Here is a 17,749-nt window from a genome sequence, read left to right as displayed (position 1 = left end):
TTCGGAGAAAAAGCATATCATCTATTTTAACGTGTGCAGAAAAAGCAGTGCATAAAACTTGACTTCTTTTAGACTTTAAGGATAACATACTTCACGGTAAAATAAAAAATAAGCAGGAGGAACAGGTAGAAAGATCTATAGAGTCTTCCTTAATATTTGCATATATTTGGGAAAAGACTACAAATGAGTAAACTTTTTTTTTTTTTAATGAATTCCTGCCATTGTAAAGTGACTGGCCCTTCATTTCCTTCCTGTGCAGCTATCAAATGTTACCGGAAACCCTTGGAAGTTGTTTGCAGCTATAGCTATTTCCTATTGCACTTTGTTCAGCCTCCGTTCCAGCCACAATAAAATGCCATTTACTTTGATTGAGAAAAAAGTAGTTGTAATGTGATAGTGGACTAGAAGATGGATGGTTACCCAGTATACCTATTAGCTATTACAGCATTTTATGACTTTCCCATGCTTTAGGGATTACTACATATATATGTATATGTATGTATGTATATATTTTATATATATATACATGTATATCACTCTATCTGCAATTAAAGAACATTTCTTATGCTGAACATAAAATATTCCTACATTACTCTATCCTACATGTAAACAAATGAATGAAAAACAGACCACTGTATACAGTTATCCTTTACAAAGCATACAAAGCTGTAACCTTACTTCATTTGAGCATGAACATCTCAAGCCAGAATCAGGGATGAAAAAAAATGGAGAAAATGGTAACGATTTGATAAATATGCATATAACCAACCAACTCTGAAATATTTTTAACAGGATATAACAGCACAAAGAAGTGTGAAAATCTCAAAACTTGGAACTATTTTATCTTCTAATGAGAAATAGTTATTTCTCAAAGTAGAAGAGATCTGAATAATAGTCTATCATCAACTTGCTAAATCTTTTCTGATATTTCAACCTTGGTAACTAATGTTCTACTACTATTCTTTAAAGAATAATTTTAATAACCTGGAGAAGCAAAACACAGCTCTCATCTTTTTTAAGTATTCACTGCTTAGAGCAATGGGAAATAAATTTAATTTTTACTTCAGGAATATTAAATAGTCTACCCCCTCATAAATAAATCAACAATTCAACCAGCCCAACTAGTAAATATATCACTATATCAGGAGTGAGAAAACTACTGCCAACCTGATTTTGTATGGCTTACAAGCTAAGAACGGCTTTTATATTCTTAAATGACCAGAAAAAAAACAAAAGAATATATTGTGACACAAGAAAAGTATATGAAATTCAAATTACAATGTCCATAAATAAAGTTTTATTGGCACACAGCCATACTCATTCATTTCCATGTTGTCTAGGGCTGCTTTCGCTCTACAGTGACAGAGCTGAGTGGCTGTGACAAAGGCTGTATGGCCTGCAAAGGCTAAAATATTTCATACCTGGCCCTACACAGAAAACGTTTAACGATCCTTGCAGTACACGGTTAATAAGACTAAGTTTAAACACTTAGTGTTACTTAGAAGCTTCGTGCTTTTTGGTCTGAAAATATCACTAGAAGTAAGATTAGCCTAAAAAGCAACCATCATATAATTCAGAAATTCCTTAACACAAAAAACAGAGAAGGTAAGAAAAACCGGATCCCAGACCACATTTACATCACAAACCCAAAAGCAAATCAAGTGAATGTGGGATCCTGCACCCAGAAGTAGCAGTTATGAAACCCGCATCCTTCTGGCTCTGACCTCAGGTGGCCTTCACCTCTCTCTGAAGTCATATAATTACCTGAAAAATGGGGAAGACAGCAGACTCTTGGCATTTGTAATCTCTACTCGTCTCACAGGATTTCTTGTAAAGATTAAGTATGTGAGGTTGCTTTAACACATAAAGTGCAATGTGCATAATAAGCTACACGTGTCACTGCCCTTCTGGCTCCGAGAGAAAGTTTTATTCCGACCTGATCTAAAAGTGAGGTCAAGAGTGGAAGAGTGGTAAAAGAAAGACCAGAAAAGAGCGCAGAAGAGTAGCAAAAGAGGGAAAGCCAAGGTTTGCTGGTTCCTCTTTGGTTGTCTCCTTCAAGCTCAACTCTCAAAGGTGACAGGCATGAGACAGCCTTTGGAAATCAGCCCAAAGAGAGAGAACCAGTGTGGCTTACAAGATTCCAACAGTGCAACATGCTCCAGATCCGATAATAAGAAGAGATTTAGAGTAAAGATCAGCCTCCAAAATATATGAAATTTTAACTCTACAGAATTGATAAAGGAAAAGCTAAGAAAACAGTAAGCTGAAACAGCCTCAATAAAGTTTTTAAACCTTTTAAAATTTCAAGTAGATGGAAACAGATTCAATAGATGTCAAAAGAGCCTAAACCCTTTGAAGATGCTCACACAGACACACGGAAATCCCATCCACAAACAAACTCATATATTCAAAAAGGATGCCTCTACTTAATACACATTTCTGATGAATTTATTTTTATCCATAAAAATTTCTCAGTGTATTTGTTCCCACACAGGAAGATCTACCTCAATGAATGAGAAGATAAAAAAAAAATATTTACTAGACAGTATAAAATCAGTGGATCGGTGAAATGGGTGGTGAAAGGTACATGGGTATGTACCTATATTCTTACAATAATGTGGTAATTTTTCTAAGGCACAGCCTCCAATACTAATAATACTGTTAAGGGAAAAACCCAAGATGTTTATCACTGTATACAGTATGCTACTACCCATGTAAAAAGACAAGAAAAAAATAATGTATTCTTGCTTGTATATGAGTAAAAGAAATGACAAATAGTAGTTTCCTCAAAGTGTTTTAAAATGTAGGTTTTATTATTATTCAAGAATGGTGAGGCCACCAGATCAGGAGACCACTGTCACTGAAAAGATAGTTTCTTATTCACAACACCCGAGAGAAGAGGGCGTGCCACGCACACCGCACAGGGCCACACGAGCCTGCACTGGGGTCGGTCAGGAGGCGGAAGGAGCAAGGAGAAAGCATGCACCAGAGCCTTTCCTGTGGTTTCCACAGAAAGGACAAGCTGACGCAGCACAAGCAGGTTTAAAATTGGCTGGTATGAATTATTTCAATGGGCTCTGGTACTCACTACGTGCATGAATCTCAAAGTAAATATGCTGAGTGTAAGAATCTTTACCAAAAAAAAAAAAAATAGTATACACTCTGTGAGTCTAATTGTAGAAAATTTTAGGGAGCGCAAACTATTACACAGTGACCGAAAGCAGATGAGTGGCTGCCTGGGGGTGGGAGCAGAGAGCAGTAGCGGGGAGGGGATGCAGAGAGGCATGGCGTAACTTTGGGAGCAACGGGTAGGTTCACTGCTTGACTGCGGTGATGGTTTTAGTGTTGGATAGCTACGTGAAAACTCATTAAATTGCAGGCTTTAACTATGTGCAATTAATTATATGTCAATTACACTTCAATAAAACTTTTAAAATAAAGAGCAATACTTGCTTCGTGTCCAAAACTTGGAAAATACCAACACAGAGATAAGGGAATAAAACTGTGGTCTTTTCTAAAGCACGTACAAGCCCCAAGTGAACACTTGAAAATTATATGCCAGTTTTAAGTTACATATCAGGCCTCAAAAGTTCAAATTGATAACAATGACTAAAAAGACACTTTGCTGAGGTTGCTCCACTTTGCTGAGGTTACTCGTGGAGAATGAAGCCTGTGAGTGCACACTGGTCCCCATTGTTTGGGGCCCTCCTTCTTCTCTGTCCTTGACACTCTGCAAAGGAAGCTGCGATGTATGTGTCTGCAGGAGCTGGGCAGTCAGGGCTCAGACAGCCCAACACTCTAGGCTCTTGTCTCTCTCCCACCTCGAGCAACCGCATAATTTTTGTTAAAAGAAGCAAATTTATACTTCAAATTGATACTGAACATAATCAAACAAAAGATGTTATAAGAATTTCTGGGTCAACAAAAGTGTGTGTGTCAGGAAAGGAAAATGAATCAAGTCTCTTTTGCTTGTACCCTCTGTAAAAGGAAACACCCTGCCACCCACCACCCCTTAGAAACAACACAGGAGGAACCATCTGAGATGCAGACAGAAAGGCAGTTCCAGGCACAAAAACTTTGACTAGAACACAAAATACATTTTAAAATGTTCATCCAAACTTGTCATTGAGAATCCCCCATTCAGATTATCAAACCCAGTCCTAGCAAGGTTTTCTGTTCTGTTTTTTAAATTATGCATCATACTATGACAAAAGGAGAGAAAGGTCGGGAGGGATGTTTCCTCCTCTCCAAAAGGACTTAGTGAGGTCATCTGATTTAAGTTTATACAAAACATTCCACAGGATTGTATGCAGACTCTCCAAAATAGGTCATTATTTATAAAAAATAGCATAAATATTATCCTTTAACCCTTCTTCTGGTATTTACGCTTTTCCACCAAGCATAGCCATTCTCTCACACACTCATCTAACTCGATCTCTTGGCCTCACAACTCCTTCAAACTGTCCCAACCTGAAGAACATCCCCTACCTCTTGTCCATCCATCCACTTTACTACTTTCAGAATCAGCACACTAACTTTTCCAAGGGGCCTCATCCTCCTAACTACACCACCACATGAGTCATCATCAGTTCCGCAGTTCCTCTAGAGGCACTGATTAGCACCTAGGCACACATCTCACACCCACCTGTCTCTCTTTGCTATTTCACTTATGTAGACTACATACTCTCAAAGCATCTCTTAACATGCTGGATACACAGCAGAAGCTCAATAAACGCTTGATGTGTAAACAAACAATTTGAGTAGCAATGAATTCAGGCTTTCTCCAGTCTGCTGGATGCTGTGATAATCACCAGGGTCCTAAATTTCTCTTTACCACTAAGGGGCAAGCAGACGCATTTTACCTTGTCAAATTTGTTCATCCAAAGGAGAGGCACAGATTTATCCATCTACTAAGACCTTGGTTACCTCATGTAGAGTTAACAGAGCAAAGGTAACTAACACCTGCAAGCGGGAGAGGCCGTGGCATCTTCCCTGGAAGTGACGCTGAGCACTCTGCACGCATGCATGCACTCGCCTTAACAGGCCTGCAAAAATGTTCAGCGCTGATCACAAAATGTGAGGACCTGGAAGCCAGTTTTCTCCAAGATCCCAGAGGTAAAGCCTCACTACTGTCCACATCTCTTGATTTCCAGCCCAGTGATTTTCTCGCTCTGCCATTAATAATCAAGTCACATGGTTTAGGGCCCGCAGGTGGTCTGATGGGTCAGCACATCACAGGAACTTTCTTCCACCAGACTGTCTTTCACCAGCTTTCATAGTCTGGCCCCCAATAATACTGAGGCTGTATTTTCTATATTCTTTTATAATGCCCATGCTAAAATATGATTAGTTCTCAGTCTTTAGAGACTTTAGGTGACTTGTGGAATGTTTGTTTGTCTTTGTTTTTTTGCAGTACGCGGGCCTCTCACTGTTGTGGCCTCCCCCGTTGCGGAGCACAGGTTCCGGACGCGCAGGCTCAGTGGCCATGGCTCACGGGCCCAGCTGCTCCGCGGCATGTGGGATCCTCCCGGACCGGGGCACCAACCCGCGTCCCCTGCATCGGCAGGCGGACTCTCAACCACTGCGCCACCAGGGAAGCCCTGACTTGTGGAATGATCAAATTTCTCTATTAAACACACTTTATTACAATACTTCACAACAAATATTCCTGAGTGCTAACTATGGTTATTTTCCACTACTATCTGCCTTCAACTCATAAAAAAATAAAACCTCTCTGTAGTCTCATGGCTTTTCCCCTGCTATCCTATCAGCAGGATGCATATGCTACCCACCCAGGAGTCTGGGAGCTAGCTATGGACTCCTGAAAGGGATTTCTACTCCCTGAAGATAAGGAAGAGCTTAGAAGTCTCGGCAGACATCTCTTTTTAAGAGTTGTCAGAATAGGGATTCCCTGGTGGCGCAGTGGTTGGGGGTCCGCCTGCCGATGCAGGGGACACGGACTCGTGCCCCGGTCCGGGAAGATCCCACATGCTGCGGAGCGGCTGGGCCCGTGAGCCATGGCCGCTGAGCCTGCACATCCGGAGCCTGTGCTCCGCAACGGGAGAGGCCACAACAGTGAGAGGCCCGTGTACCGCAAAAAAAAAAAAAAAAAAAAAAAGAGTTGTCAGAATAAAGAGACGTAAAGGGAGTAGCAATGCCACATTAATCCCATTTCTACAAGACATAACACAACAGCAGTGTCATCATTTCAGAGGCCTGAGATGACCAAGGTTTCAAGGCTCCCCACAGTAGCTCTAACTTATATAATTATAATGGCATAATTATCTCAAAGCAAAAGTAAATCCTAATACAGTCAAAATAAATCTTGTTGACTTGTAGCAATCAAGAAAGACAGTCTATATGATAGGTTGGAATATGGTGATAAGAGGTTTAAAAACTAACGTTTTAATGTACTTTTTAAGACACAAAATATTACATACGCACATGTTCCCTTATCAGGTTATCTTTCTACAGGCATTTTGGTACACAGATATTGAACTCAAGCTTCCTTCCACCTCAAGAACTGCTTCCTTTTAAGTTCAACAAAGGAAATTATGAAATAAGAATTGTACCCCCCCCCCCAAAAAAACAAACAAACTGGCAAGGAAGCTGAGAATGCCTCCTTAACTTTGGTTTTTGTATATTATTTCTTTGACATATCAAAAAGACAACCCAGTAACTGAACAGGCCAGCTCCCTCAGAACAAGACATAATGAGCAAAGACATGATAGAGGCATGTAAGTAATAAATCTACCACTTTAGAATCCATAACTAGATCCTATGAAAAAGTACTGAATCACCGAAAATCTGGGTTCAAAGGCCAGTGATCTATTTCATGAGAAGTTTTATGTTCCTACAAATAAATTGTCCTCTCAGTGTCATGCGGTGGTTCTTGTTTTAACTCTGATCAAGAAATCAGAGTGCAACCCTCCACTTGTAAAGTTTTCATGTATAAATGATAGCTAACTTTTCACTACACAAATGATAGCTATGTTGAACCTGTGTGTGTGTGTGTGTGTGTGTGTGAAATAGTAAAAAAGAGAACCAAGACTTCAGAAAAAAGCTGATGAACTATCAAATGTAAAAGAATAAATACTTGAAGTTTATAAGGATTTTGGAAGAGGATTTTGGAGTCAAGGAGCTACCTACTTAGAAAAAGGGTGTCAGACATTCAGAGGAGAAAACAGTTAGAAGGAAAACTTGAGGTATGAGTTCAAGAAAGTAACTGCTCCCAAACTGAAAATTATTTAATCCTGATCCTCTACTGCCTAAAGAGACATAGCACTGCTCTAAGGAAAAATTAAAACAACATTAAAAAAAAAAAAAAAAACTACCGTGAATTGTGAAATAAACTCTTGATATTTTTCATAAAAAGTAGAGTTTGGAAAATTTAGCAGCAGTAGAATTTGCGGTTAAGTTTAAAATGTATCACTAATTTAGGAACTATTAATGAAACTACAATATTTGCTTTTTAACCTGAAAGTGAAACTCTACTAATGAGCAAAATAGTTTTATAAAAGCAAATTCAAAGGAAAAAAAAATTGGGGATAAAATTTTCATTAGGGAATAAAGGCTTGTCTTCAGTAACTCAAAAGGGAAACGATTTATCAAAAACTAAATAAAAGTGGCAAATTAAAAAATTTAATTCTTAAATTTCCCCATATCAAGAGCATATAAGCATGAATATTTCATACATAATAATATTAACACATACCTGTCTTAGGATTTATTGAAAAAAATCCTTGTGGATTTCCGCTTGTAATTTTGTATGCCAGCTTGTCATCAGAGCTAGAATCTGGATCAAATGCCTCAATCTGGATCACAGACACATCTTTGGGAGAGTTTTCCATTATTTCCGGATAATAAACAGGCTCTGAAGTCTGCGGTGCATTGTCATTCACATCCTCCACCTCTATATAGACCTCCACAAAGGAGGAAAGGGGCACGACGCCCTGATCAGATGCGTAGACCGTCAGCCAGTAATGGGAGGTGGACTCGCGGTCCAGTCGACCTGAAGTCTCTATAACACCTAGAGGAGGAAGAAGAGAAGCATGAAGTAGCCTGTCAACCATCACCGCCAACTGTCACTCTGAGAAAGCCTCAGCCTAAATGAGAACTCTTATGCCTTAAGCCTTACGGGAAGGCTTCTGTGTCGCTTACAGCGGTGCGATCTTAAGCAAATTGTCTAACCTCTCTGTGCCTCGGTTTCCTTTCCTATAAAATGGAGTAATACGAGTAGTGTGTTCCTAGGTTGATAAAATGAACTAACACATATAATGATTAGAATATAGCACTTGGCACATAATATTGGTTATAAAAATATTTGTCATTATTAGTATCAGGTGCCAGGCACTGTGTGGGGGCACTTTACAACTATTATCTTATATAAGTCTCAAAACAACCCAAAGACATGAAAGGGCAAATATGCTCTCTTGTGTCCTGAAATCCGTCAGTTTCTTTTAATCACCTTAAGCAAATGGCAAGACAACCAGGATGCTAAAAATATAAATTCTCCTACCACATTATAAGCTCCACAGGACAGAGACCACATCCTTCTAAATGCCAGTTCACCCAGCACATTACCCAAAGCCCAATAATTATTTATTAAATGAACAAAAATGAATGGATATATTAACTGGAGTTGATACAGAAAAGTCCTCAAATGGGATCCAAACTAGGACACATTTCTCATTAAGTCAACTAGTAAGAGATGGAATTATAAAATTACAAAGAAAGTTAGAATGTCTGTAATGTTTTGGCCCAGCCACTGAAATCACGTGAAGTCTTACTTAATCTCAAGATTAACCTATCCTCAGGATGATTAACAGTGGAAATATCCATTTCTCTTGGGCAAATCCCACCTTTTTATTCAATGGTGTAAACTTGTCCTTTGGTTTTCTCAAAATACATCACTGGATTTTTTTCTTGTGCAATAATCCTCCTGAATTAACGCTATTTTTAGGGTTCAACATGATCCAGGTTGAACTTTGGAAATCCTACAACTTTAGAATCACTGAAGTTTCCCATTTAACGCAAAATACTATGGGAAAAATAACAAATATCAATTTAATCTGTGCTCAAAAATGAAACAGTATTTATCTCAACTAAATATATACATCTGTATTTCTTATTTCTTGATCATTATGTAAATTTAAATATTTGCTTATTTGAGGTTAATATCAAAAACAAGCCTCATTTATTTTGAATGTTAGATAATTATATCTAACACTCCCCAAAAGGTTTACTACTTACAAACAGCAAACCTAAATATTAAAATGTGAAATAGATTATCATAAAATGAATGTGTATTGCTATTCAGAAGCATTATAACTACTGCTTCACTATTTCTTAGCAAACCCTCAAAATGGATCTCCTCCTAGAAATATGGAACAAAGCCTCAGAATTCTTAAATAAAAAAGGAGCTAGCTGGTCTCTCTATGCAGCAGACAACTCAAACACGTTTTCCTTTTTCTCTGGTCCGAACATAAGTCTATGCATACTCAATCTGTTCACCAAATTAGTAAAATTATATTTGTTTTTAGCCTGAAAGAAGAGTGCCCTTAGTAACCAAGTGAAAATAATCTTTTCCTGTTTTTCTTTGTCTCACTCCCATCAACCGATACAAAGGACGCCAGGGAATAGTTCTGAGAGGATTACATATTAATAAATGAATGTACATATGCTTCTCTTGTTTCTGTCACGTCATTAAAATATTAACATAACTCATTTGGTAGGTGAAGTATTATTAGAAAATTTAAAGACAGGTACATGGTACTTGTATTCACCTCTTCTGAGCTCTAATCCTCCGACAGTGCATGCTGCTATCCACTTTTAAAAACTGTGTGCCTCTCAATGTCATTTGTAGGCATTTAATAACAACAATAATTAGGAAAAATTCTGTCAGTCTTTATGATACGTCAGGCACTATAACTGTCTTACACGCATTATTTTATTCATTCCTTATATCCAACCTGCCCATATATGTGGTGTTATTATCCCCATTTCATGAATGAAAAACTCAGATTAAGAGTGATGAGGAACTTTCCCAGGGTCATAGTAAATGGCAGAGCTGGAGCTCAAACGCTAGGAATCTCTGATTCAGTGCCACCAAAATTCCATCTGTCTTACTGTTAGTATGACGAAAGTTCAGTCAACAAAATTTAACATGAAAACTCTGAAAAGACAAGTCAAACCTCATACTTTGTCCATTTTTTTGCATGTCAGTATTCAGAAGGAGTTTATTACATGAACGTTCACATACAATAGCTTCTTTTAGTGTCAGGATGGAAGGAAAGAAAGAGGTAGAAAATGCAAATACATAATGAGAATGAAATCACAGACAGAAACAGTTATTTATTTTCCATCAAGTTCCACTTGGCGTCTGGTCTGTGTCCTGACTGTAGTGTACAATTATGGGATGGATGCTTCTGCTGGGAAGAGCCCCTCTCCCCCCAATCAACCTAGCAACTGAGGGGGCAGTCACACCTTTCTGTGCATGACCTCTGAGCCACAGTCAGGAGGGAAAGTTTCCAAGTCCCAGGTAATCTCCAGATATTACTAACAGTTCAAAGTGAGACTCCAAAGTAGCTCTACTCAAATATGGAAGAAACTAGAATTGTATTAATTAGTAATTAAATATGCATAAGTGATGTTCATATTTCATGAATTCTTAAACTGTATATTTATATATATATTTCATATAGTGATTGCTAAGATGTTCATGTTTTGATGTACTTTAATTATTACATTCTTATAAAAAGAAAGAACAAAATTACTACAGCTTATAGATAACTAAGAAATAAAGTGAATTTTTAACTGCCAAAGGGAAAGGAGGACATACTGAATAACTTCTTCTAACCAAAATGCTCAAATAGTAATACAAGTAAATTTACTGTATTTATATATAATCATTTAATAATACAAGGACTTACTGTATGTCAAGGACTTCACTAGGTGCTTTACATGCATTAAATCATTTAAAGGACACAGGAATCACACGATTTTCATCGTGGCTTCACAAATGAGGAGACAGAAGCTTAGATAAAGTAAGCAAACGGCCCGAGCCTCAGAGTGATGAAGAAGCACAGCCATGGTCAGTCAACAGTTAAGTGGTGGAATGGAGATTTGAATCAGACAGTCTGACTCCAGAACTCAGGCGCTTCACCATCAGGCTACACTGTCATCATTAGCCACAGAATCATCGTCACACACTCCACAGCAGCAAAGATGCTGGAGACCAAGGAGCGGGGTGGGGGGCTGCCACGATGAGAGGCTACAAGCAGTTTTCCACTACTGAGATAAGGGTCTTCCCCACACTTAAAGGACAATAAAGAAGAGAAGATTCCAGGGCTCTGCTTCACAGTGGTTCAGGGGCTAGTGCCTAAGCACTACTTTAACTGCAGATTCTAATTCTAAGCACTGTTCTAAAAACATAAAGTAGGTGGGAAAAGACCATACTTATGCAAAGGGATTTTGTGTTCTGCCTTTTAATCTGTCTGTTCAGTCACAAGATACATCCCTGCGAGACCCCCAGGCAGAAACTTTTTTTTTTTTTTTGCGGTACGCGGGCCTCTCACTGTTGTGGCCTCTCCTGTTGCGGAGCACAGGCTCCGGACGCGCAGGCTCAGCGGCCATGGCTCACGGGCCCAGCCACTCCCTGGCATGTGGGATCTTCCCGGACCGGGGCACGAACCCGTGTCCCCTGCATCAGCAGGCGGACTCTCAACCACTGAGCCACGAGGGAAGCCCTCTGCTCCTATTTTTTATTTCCTCTTTGACTTTCTGGGAGAGCAACAACAGCATGCAAGCAACTAATCCGTAAGCCCAGGCTGTGAGGGAGAAACAAGTGATAGCCCAGGGCTGCCACAGCTCCCTTCAGCCAGACGAAAAGAGTCTCAATCAATGCTGTACGAGAAAAAGCCAGTGAGATGGCTAAAGCAGAAATGACACCTTTCTTGTCAAGAGGTTATAGCGCACAAGCAGCAGACAAGGTAAGGATGCTGCTATGTGATTCTACACTGTACGTTTTGAACACAGAAGACAAGTTTAGACAAACCTGTTATATATGCACCACCCAGCAATGTTATAAGAGATCACTTCTTGGCTTTAATGAAACATGACGGAAGCAAAAAATGCCTAGCGGGCTTCCCTGGTGGCTCAGTGGTTGAGAGTCCGCCTGCCGACGCAGGGGACACGGGTTCGTGCCCTGGTCCGGGAGGATCCCACGTGCCGCGGAGCGGCTGGGCCGGTGGGCCGTGGCCGTTGGGCCTGCGCGTCCGGAGCCTGTGCTCCACGGCGGGGGAGGCCACGGCAGTAGAGAGGCCCGCGTATCGCAAAGAAAAAAAAAAAAAAAAAAAAAAAATGCCTAGCTTTCCAATCTCAGGAATACAATGAAGACATTTTCAGGAAAAGTTGTTAATAGAGCTGAAAAATTTGAAAGGAGCTAGAAATCTGGAGCTATTAAATAAAAATATTTATCATTCCAAACATACTCTCTAGGATTTCGAAACTACCACCAGATGTCACTATGGAAACTGATTTTAAATGTGCATACAGTGGAAAAACTGGACTGAAAGAAAAAAAATAATGCAATGTAATTGTTAAAAGAGCTTGACCAATGTGGCTGAAAATACAGCTCACAGCAAAATTTCTTTCTAGAAGGATTCATTACTGTCCATATATTTAATTAAACAGGTACTGATGGTGTCTTCCTATACACCCTGATTATTCAAAGGTTGTAGGATACAGTATTAGTTGCTCAAGTAGACGGTCCAAAAGTAAATAAAGGTTTCCAAGAATAACTAATTTCTACTACCTATCCCTGCTCGCTAATGGCGTGTTAACTTGAACACTGGCCTTGGACAGGAACAGCCAGCAGTCCCTCCAACTGCCACTGGTGGGGCAAGATGCTTTCAACAGAGTAACCTTTACGGCAGAAATAGTTATATGTAGCCACTATACTGCCAAAAATAATTTAACTGACTCAAATTTCCATGGTCACAGAACACCTTTCTTCCTGGAATTTTCCTGTTTTCTTTGTTTAACAGGTCTTGGCCCCCTATCAAGTCCTGGTACCAAAGCTTTCAACAAAACCTTGCTCTTTCAGATTCTTCAGCTACTCTAACTCAAAATACTTACAATCAGCAACAATCTGGCAACATAAATTTGCAAACCCTACCCTCCCTTCTGATATACCATGTCACATACACTTTTTACTTTTCTGGAACCAAGCTTAAGGCAGCAACTGTATGAAAAGCTTCTTAGTCAATCATAAGAAAAACTTAAATTTAAAATATAATTTTTGATATTTTCTCTGAAGGCAACAGGGACTGACTGTTCTTTTCTCCATTTCCATAGTCTCATTATAAACAGAAGAACCCTTTTGAAACTAAGTGTTTTCCCAAATATAAAAACAACACTCGCTTAAAAAGAAAAGAGAGATCTTCTATACAACAGAGATACAATATCTATGTTTCTGCAATTAATCTGTAAATAGTTACTCAATTTTTTTCTGCTAATTATGGAAAAATCAGAAGTCCCATAATTGTCATATTAAATAGTAATCTGCTACAAGACATTCTTCCTTAAAATTAAGTTTAAAAAGTAAACTATAAGCTCCCTCCTAAAAACTAAACCCTTTAAGGGCATGGATTTGTTGTCTGTTTGGTTCAGGGCCTGGTAAATGGGTGCTTATTAAGCATGTGTTAAAAAACAAAGTAAGTACAAGAAACAGTCCCAGCCAAGAGGAGCCTAAGGAAACATGAAAACTAAAGGTTACATGGGATCCTGGACCAGAAAAAGCACATTAGGTAAAAACCAAAGAAACTGAGTAAACTATGGGCTTTAGTTAACAAGAACATATCAATATTGGTTCATTAATTATAACAAATAGACAATAAGAGGGGAAACTGGGTGTGGGACAGGGGACTATATGGGAACTCTGTAGTATGTGCTCAGTTTTTCTGTAAATCTACCTAATTGTTTTCAAAGGATGACCATCAGAGTTCATAATATATGATTTGTTTCCTTCTTTTTATTCTTTCTTTTCTTTTTTTTTTGCGGTACGCGGGCCTCTCACTGCTGTGGCCTCTCCCATTGCGGAGCATAGGCTCCGGACACACAGGCTCAGCGGACATGGCTCACGGGCCCAGCCGCTCTGCGGCATGTGGGATCTTCCCAGACCGGGGCACGAACCCAAGTCCCCTGCATCGGCAAGCGGACTCTCAACCACTACGCCACCAGGGAAGCCCGATTTGTTTCCTTCTTTAAGTGATAAAACTTTTTTGTGTTTCTTTTTATCTCATTTTCATTAAATACAAGATTTAGACTGATAATGCTGTTAATATAATACCTTGAGAGATCCTAGTGTGCCCATAAAAAAAACTTTGTATGTTGGGCTAAAGATTTAAACAGCAATCCAACTATATATCTGTTTACAGATATATATATAAATGTGAGAAAGATTTTTTATTACTTTGTTTTGCCTTGATAACATTAATGTGCAAAGTGATAAAATGAGTTTCTTGATATAAAACGTTAGATTTCTGAAAGTTAAACACTCTTTAAAATGACTGCACCAATTTGACATGCAATAGTATCTAATAAATCAAAACCCTTGAGTTCTTTTAGAAACATAAGTACAGTAGATCATAATGTAAATATATAATATATATATTCAATGTTCCTGCCTGCTTCTGCATTAGTTGGCAAAACTGTATAGTTACTGCTGACTAAAATACAGGAACAAATGAGATAAGAGTCTGTTAACTTGAAGGCACTTCAGATACTAAAATGGCTATACAGTTCACTTAGGGAATGACACAAAAAATGCTTTCAGTAGTCAAATAAAAATTTTACACTTCCTTTCACTTCAAGTATACAAGATATTATCATTTATTTTACTGGTATTGGTAATCATAAAACATAAGGAAAATATACAGAGAGTCATGTTTAATAGTTTATTTTGCAGAGAAAAATTCTCTGCAAAAAAATATTCTAATACTTTTAAAAAGAGAATGATACATACATAATTAAATTTTTAAATGCTTGAGACCACACAAATAAGGTTAAAAATCCCATGTTTTTGATAATTTTTAAAAAGGTCAAAATAAAATAAGTCAACTAAGAAGCATCCCCCATGGGCCAAGCAAACCACCAGGCGGCACACTAGCATACTGCACAGTTCAACACGTACCTGTCTGCCCTCTCACGACTAAACACAGAGTAAGTCATGCTGTAAAACTATCCCTCCAGGTTAAAGACATGGCACTGATGTTACCATCATCCATTCTTTCAAAAGCAACAACTTGCCATGAGTGTTATTTTGTGAGAAGCCATTTGTGATTGGGAACACGGCAAACTCAAGTGAAATGGTAATGATGATGGTGACAATATTATAAAACAACAGATACATATATAGAGCTCATGATACACCAGCTGCTATTTTAAATATGTCTCAAATCTTTTAATCTTTACAGAAACCCTAAGAAATGGGTGATATGATTCATCCCTATTTCAGATGAGGAAACAATGCCAACAACCTGCCCAAAGTCACACAGCTAGTTCATTACTGGTGGAACTGGGATTCAATCCCAAAGAGACTGGCTCCAGAGAGTCATGCTGTAACACTTCTGAGTCTCCTGGCTGTGTCCTCTGATTGGAGAGAAGCATGAGAGCAACTGAACACAGCCTGCAGTTTCCAGAGAAAGTCCTGGCTTCAAAAGAATGTAAAAATGGAGTGACCAGATGGGAAAAATTGGTTTTGTTGTTTTCCCAACATTTGAGGATCTGGGTAAAGGATCTGATGATGCAAAAACCTTGCTGTTCTGTGCCATTAAAACATTAAGCACATTCCACAGCATCAGGATAAAAGGGGGACTTGGTTAATTTATAATGGTACATATGACACAGCTTTAAAAAATGATATGTTTATTAATTACAAGGAACAATGTCAACAATATACAAATTGAGCAAAAATATAAATCTTTATAAAAACTGTACAGAGTACAGCTTTGGTTTTCTTTAGTTCTGTTTCAAATTAAGAAGCACACAAACACACCATTACATGCCTGGGGGGGAAAGAAAGGTCTAGAATAAACAAAGGGATGGAGGAACAATAAAGACAATCAACCAACCTTAGTGAACTAAAATATTTTTTAACTGTAGATTTCTATAACCATGAATTTTGTCACATTTAAAATGCATACAGTAAAAAGCCAAATGAAATTTAAGTACCAATAGTCTTTTAAAAGTTTTGCTAGTATAACCTTCTTGCATCATTTTCCCTTTATATCTTAGATACACTTTCATCTGTCTCATTTAATCTGAGTCAATGGATAACAATGGATAGTCTGACAGCTTCAACAATTTAATATTTAAAATTATTTATATATGAAACTACTTACAGTGCCAGACCAAAGTACACCTTTATGAAATAAATTACAATGAGAGCTTAAAAAAAAAAGAATAAAGAAACTACCTACAAAGTTTTAGGTCTAGGAAATTCTATAATTATATTGTATAGAGTTAGGTCATAAGTTAATAATTAAAGGGAAAGCTTCTTATGTAGTAACTGTCAATCTGTTTTTTCATTATTTAGATTGTCTATTTAAATCACTTTAATTAAAATGTGTATCTATCAACTCTTTCAATTAAAATTGTTGCAATGACTTTAAAATCAACTGAGGAAGCTTTTTGACTTGCAAACTTACTAAAACATATTAATTAAGTTCATAATCAGATTTTAAGCATCATGTTTCAAATCCAGGGATTTCTTTAGCTTTGCAAAGAGTCATTCCCACGTCAAGCTCTGCTAAACCATGTTTTTATGCTTTGTGGAGAACGATTCCAAGTTCAGATTTCTAGGTCAGAATCATTAATACTGTTAATGAGGGCTTTCATGGATAAGCTCTCTTAAAAAGGATCATCCTTGGGTATCAAAAGTATCATCTGAACACATATTAACTGGATAAAACTATGTACACCAGACAGCCTGTGGAGGCATTAAAATCCAAAGGATACATTTCACATACCAATGGCAATGCTTCTAGCAGTTTGTTTCATATTTTAAAAGCTATTCAAATTCAATGTAGATTACTTTTCCCACCTTATATTTACTGGATGCAACTCAGCATATGCTTTATGTATGCCATTTTTTTGAATCCTCACAATTATTTTGTAAGCTCTATGGTCTCTCCTCAATTTCCATATGCGGATGTAGAGGTTTAGAGTTGAGAAGTCACTGGTCTAAGGTCATTTATTCATCATCATCATAGGAACAGATTAATCAATGAATTAACTAATAAATTCCCTTACCACGTAGCCATCTAAGCACTTACATTTACTAACCTGTGTAAGCCTCAAAAGTTACGTAAGTTGCCTTAAGTTACCCAACTAGTTGCAGAGAAGCAAGAATCCAAACCTGGCTGACTAGTCCACAGGCAAAACTCATAACCACCAGGGTGTTCTCTTCTGCTTTTCCTGTTTTTATGGGGTGGCAGAGTTGTGATTCAACAGACACATCTAACTCAAGCCCTGGCTCTTTCCTTATAAGCCTGGGTAGGTGATCTTCATAAATCTATCACTATTGATGGGGAAAAAAAAAATCAACACATCAACAAAAGTTTACCAGCACTTGCCCAAGGTGGGAGGGATGACATAAACTCAAGTATAAACCCAACTAAATGTGGGCCAAACAGATCTCTATATAAAGTTCAAGAATCCCATGTGACTAAGTTTAGGATAAAAAAAA

General features: G+C 38.1%; 1 protein-coding gene across 4 annotated transcripts in view; it reads right to left on the bottom strand.

Moving 5' to 3' along the window:
* FAT1 (FAT atypical cadherin 1) overlaps positions 1-17,749 on the bottom strand; it is a 123,409-nt gene that overhangs the window by 58,697 nt on the left and 46,963 nt on the right. For all 4 annotated transcript variants that reach the window (XM_081220834.1, XM_081220836.1, XM_081220837.1 and 1 more), the window contains exon 3: positions 7,715-8,029. In XM_081220834.1, coding sequence (XP_081076960.1) covers positions 7,715-8,029 — 315 coding nt within the window. The remainder of the gene's footprint in view (positions 1-7,714; positions 8,030-17,749) is intronic.

Source organism: Mesoplodon bidens (assembly GCF_964165515.1).
Source record: "Mesoplodon bidens genome assembly, chromosome: 20".
NCBI lineage: Eukaryota > Metazoa > Chordata > Mammalia > Artiodactyla > Ziphiidae > Mesoplodon > Mesoplodon bidens.
This window is presented reverse-complemented; position numbering and strand designations above follow the sequence as displayed.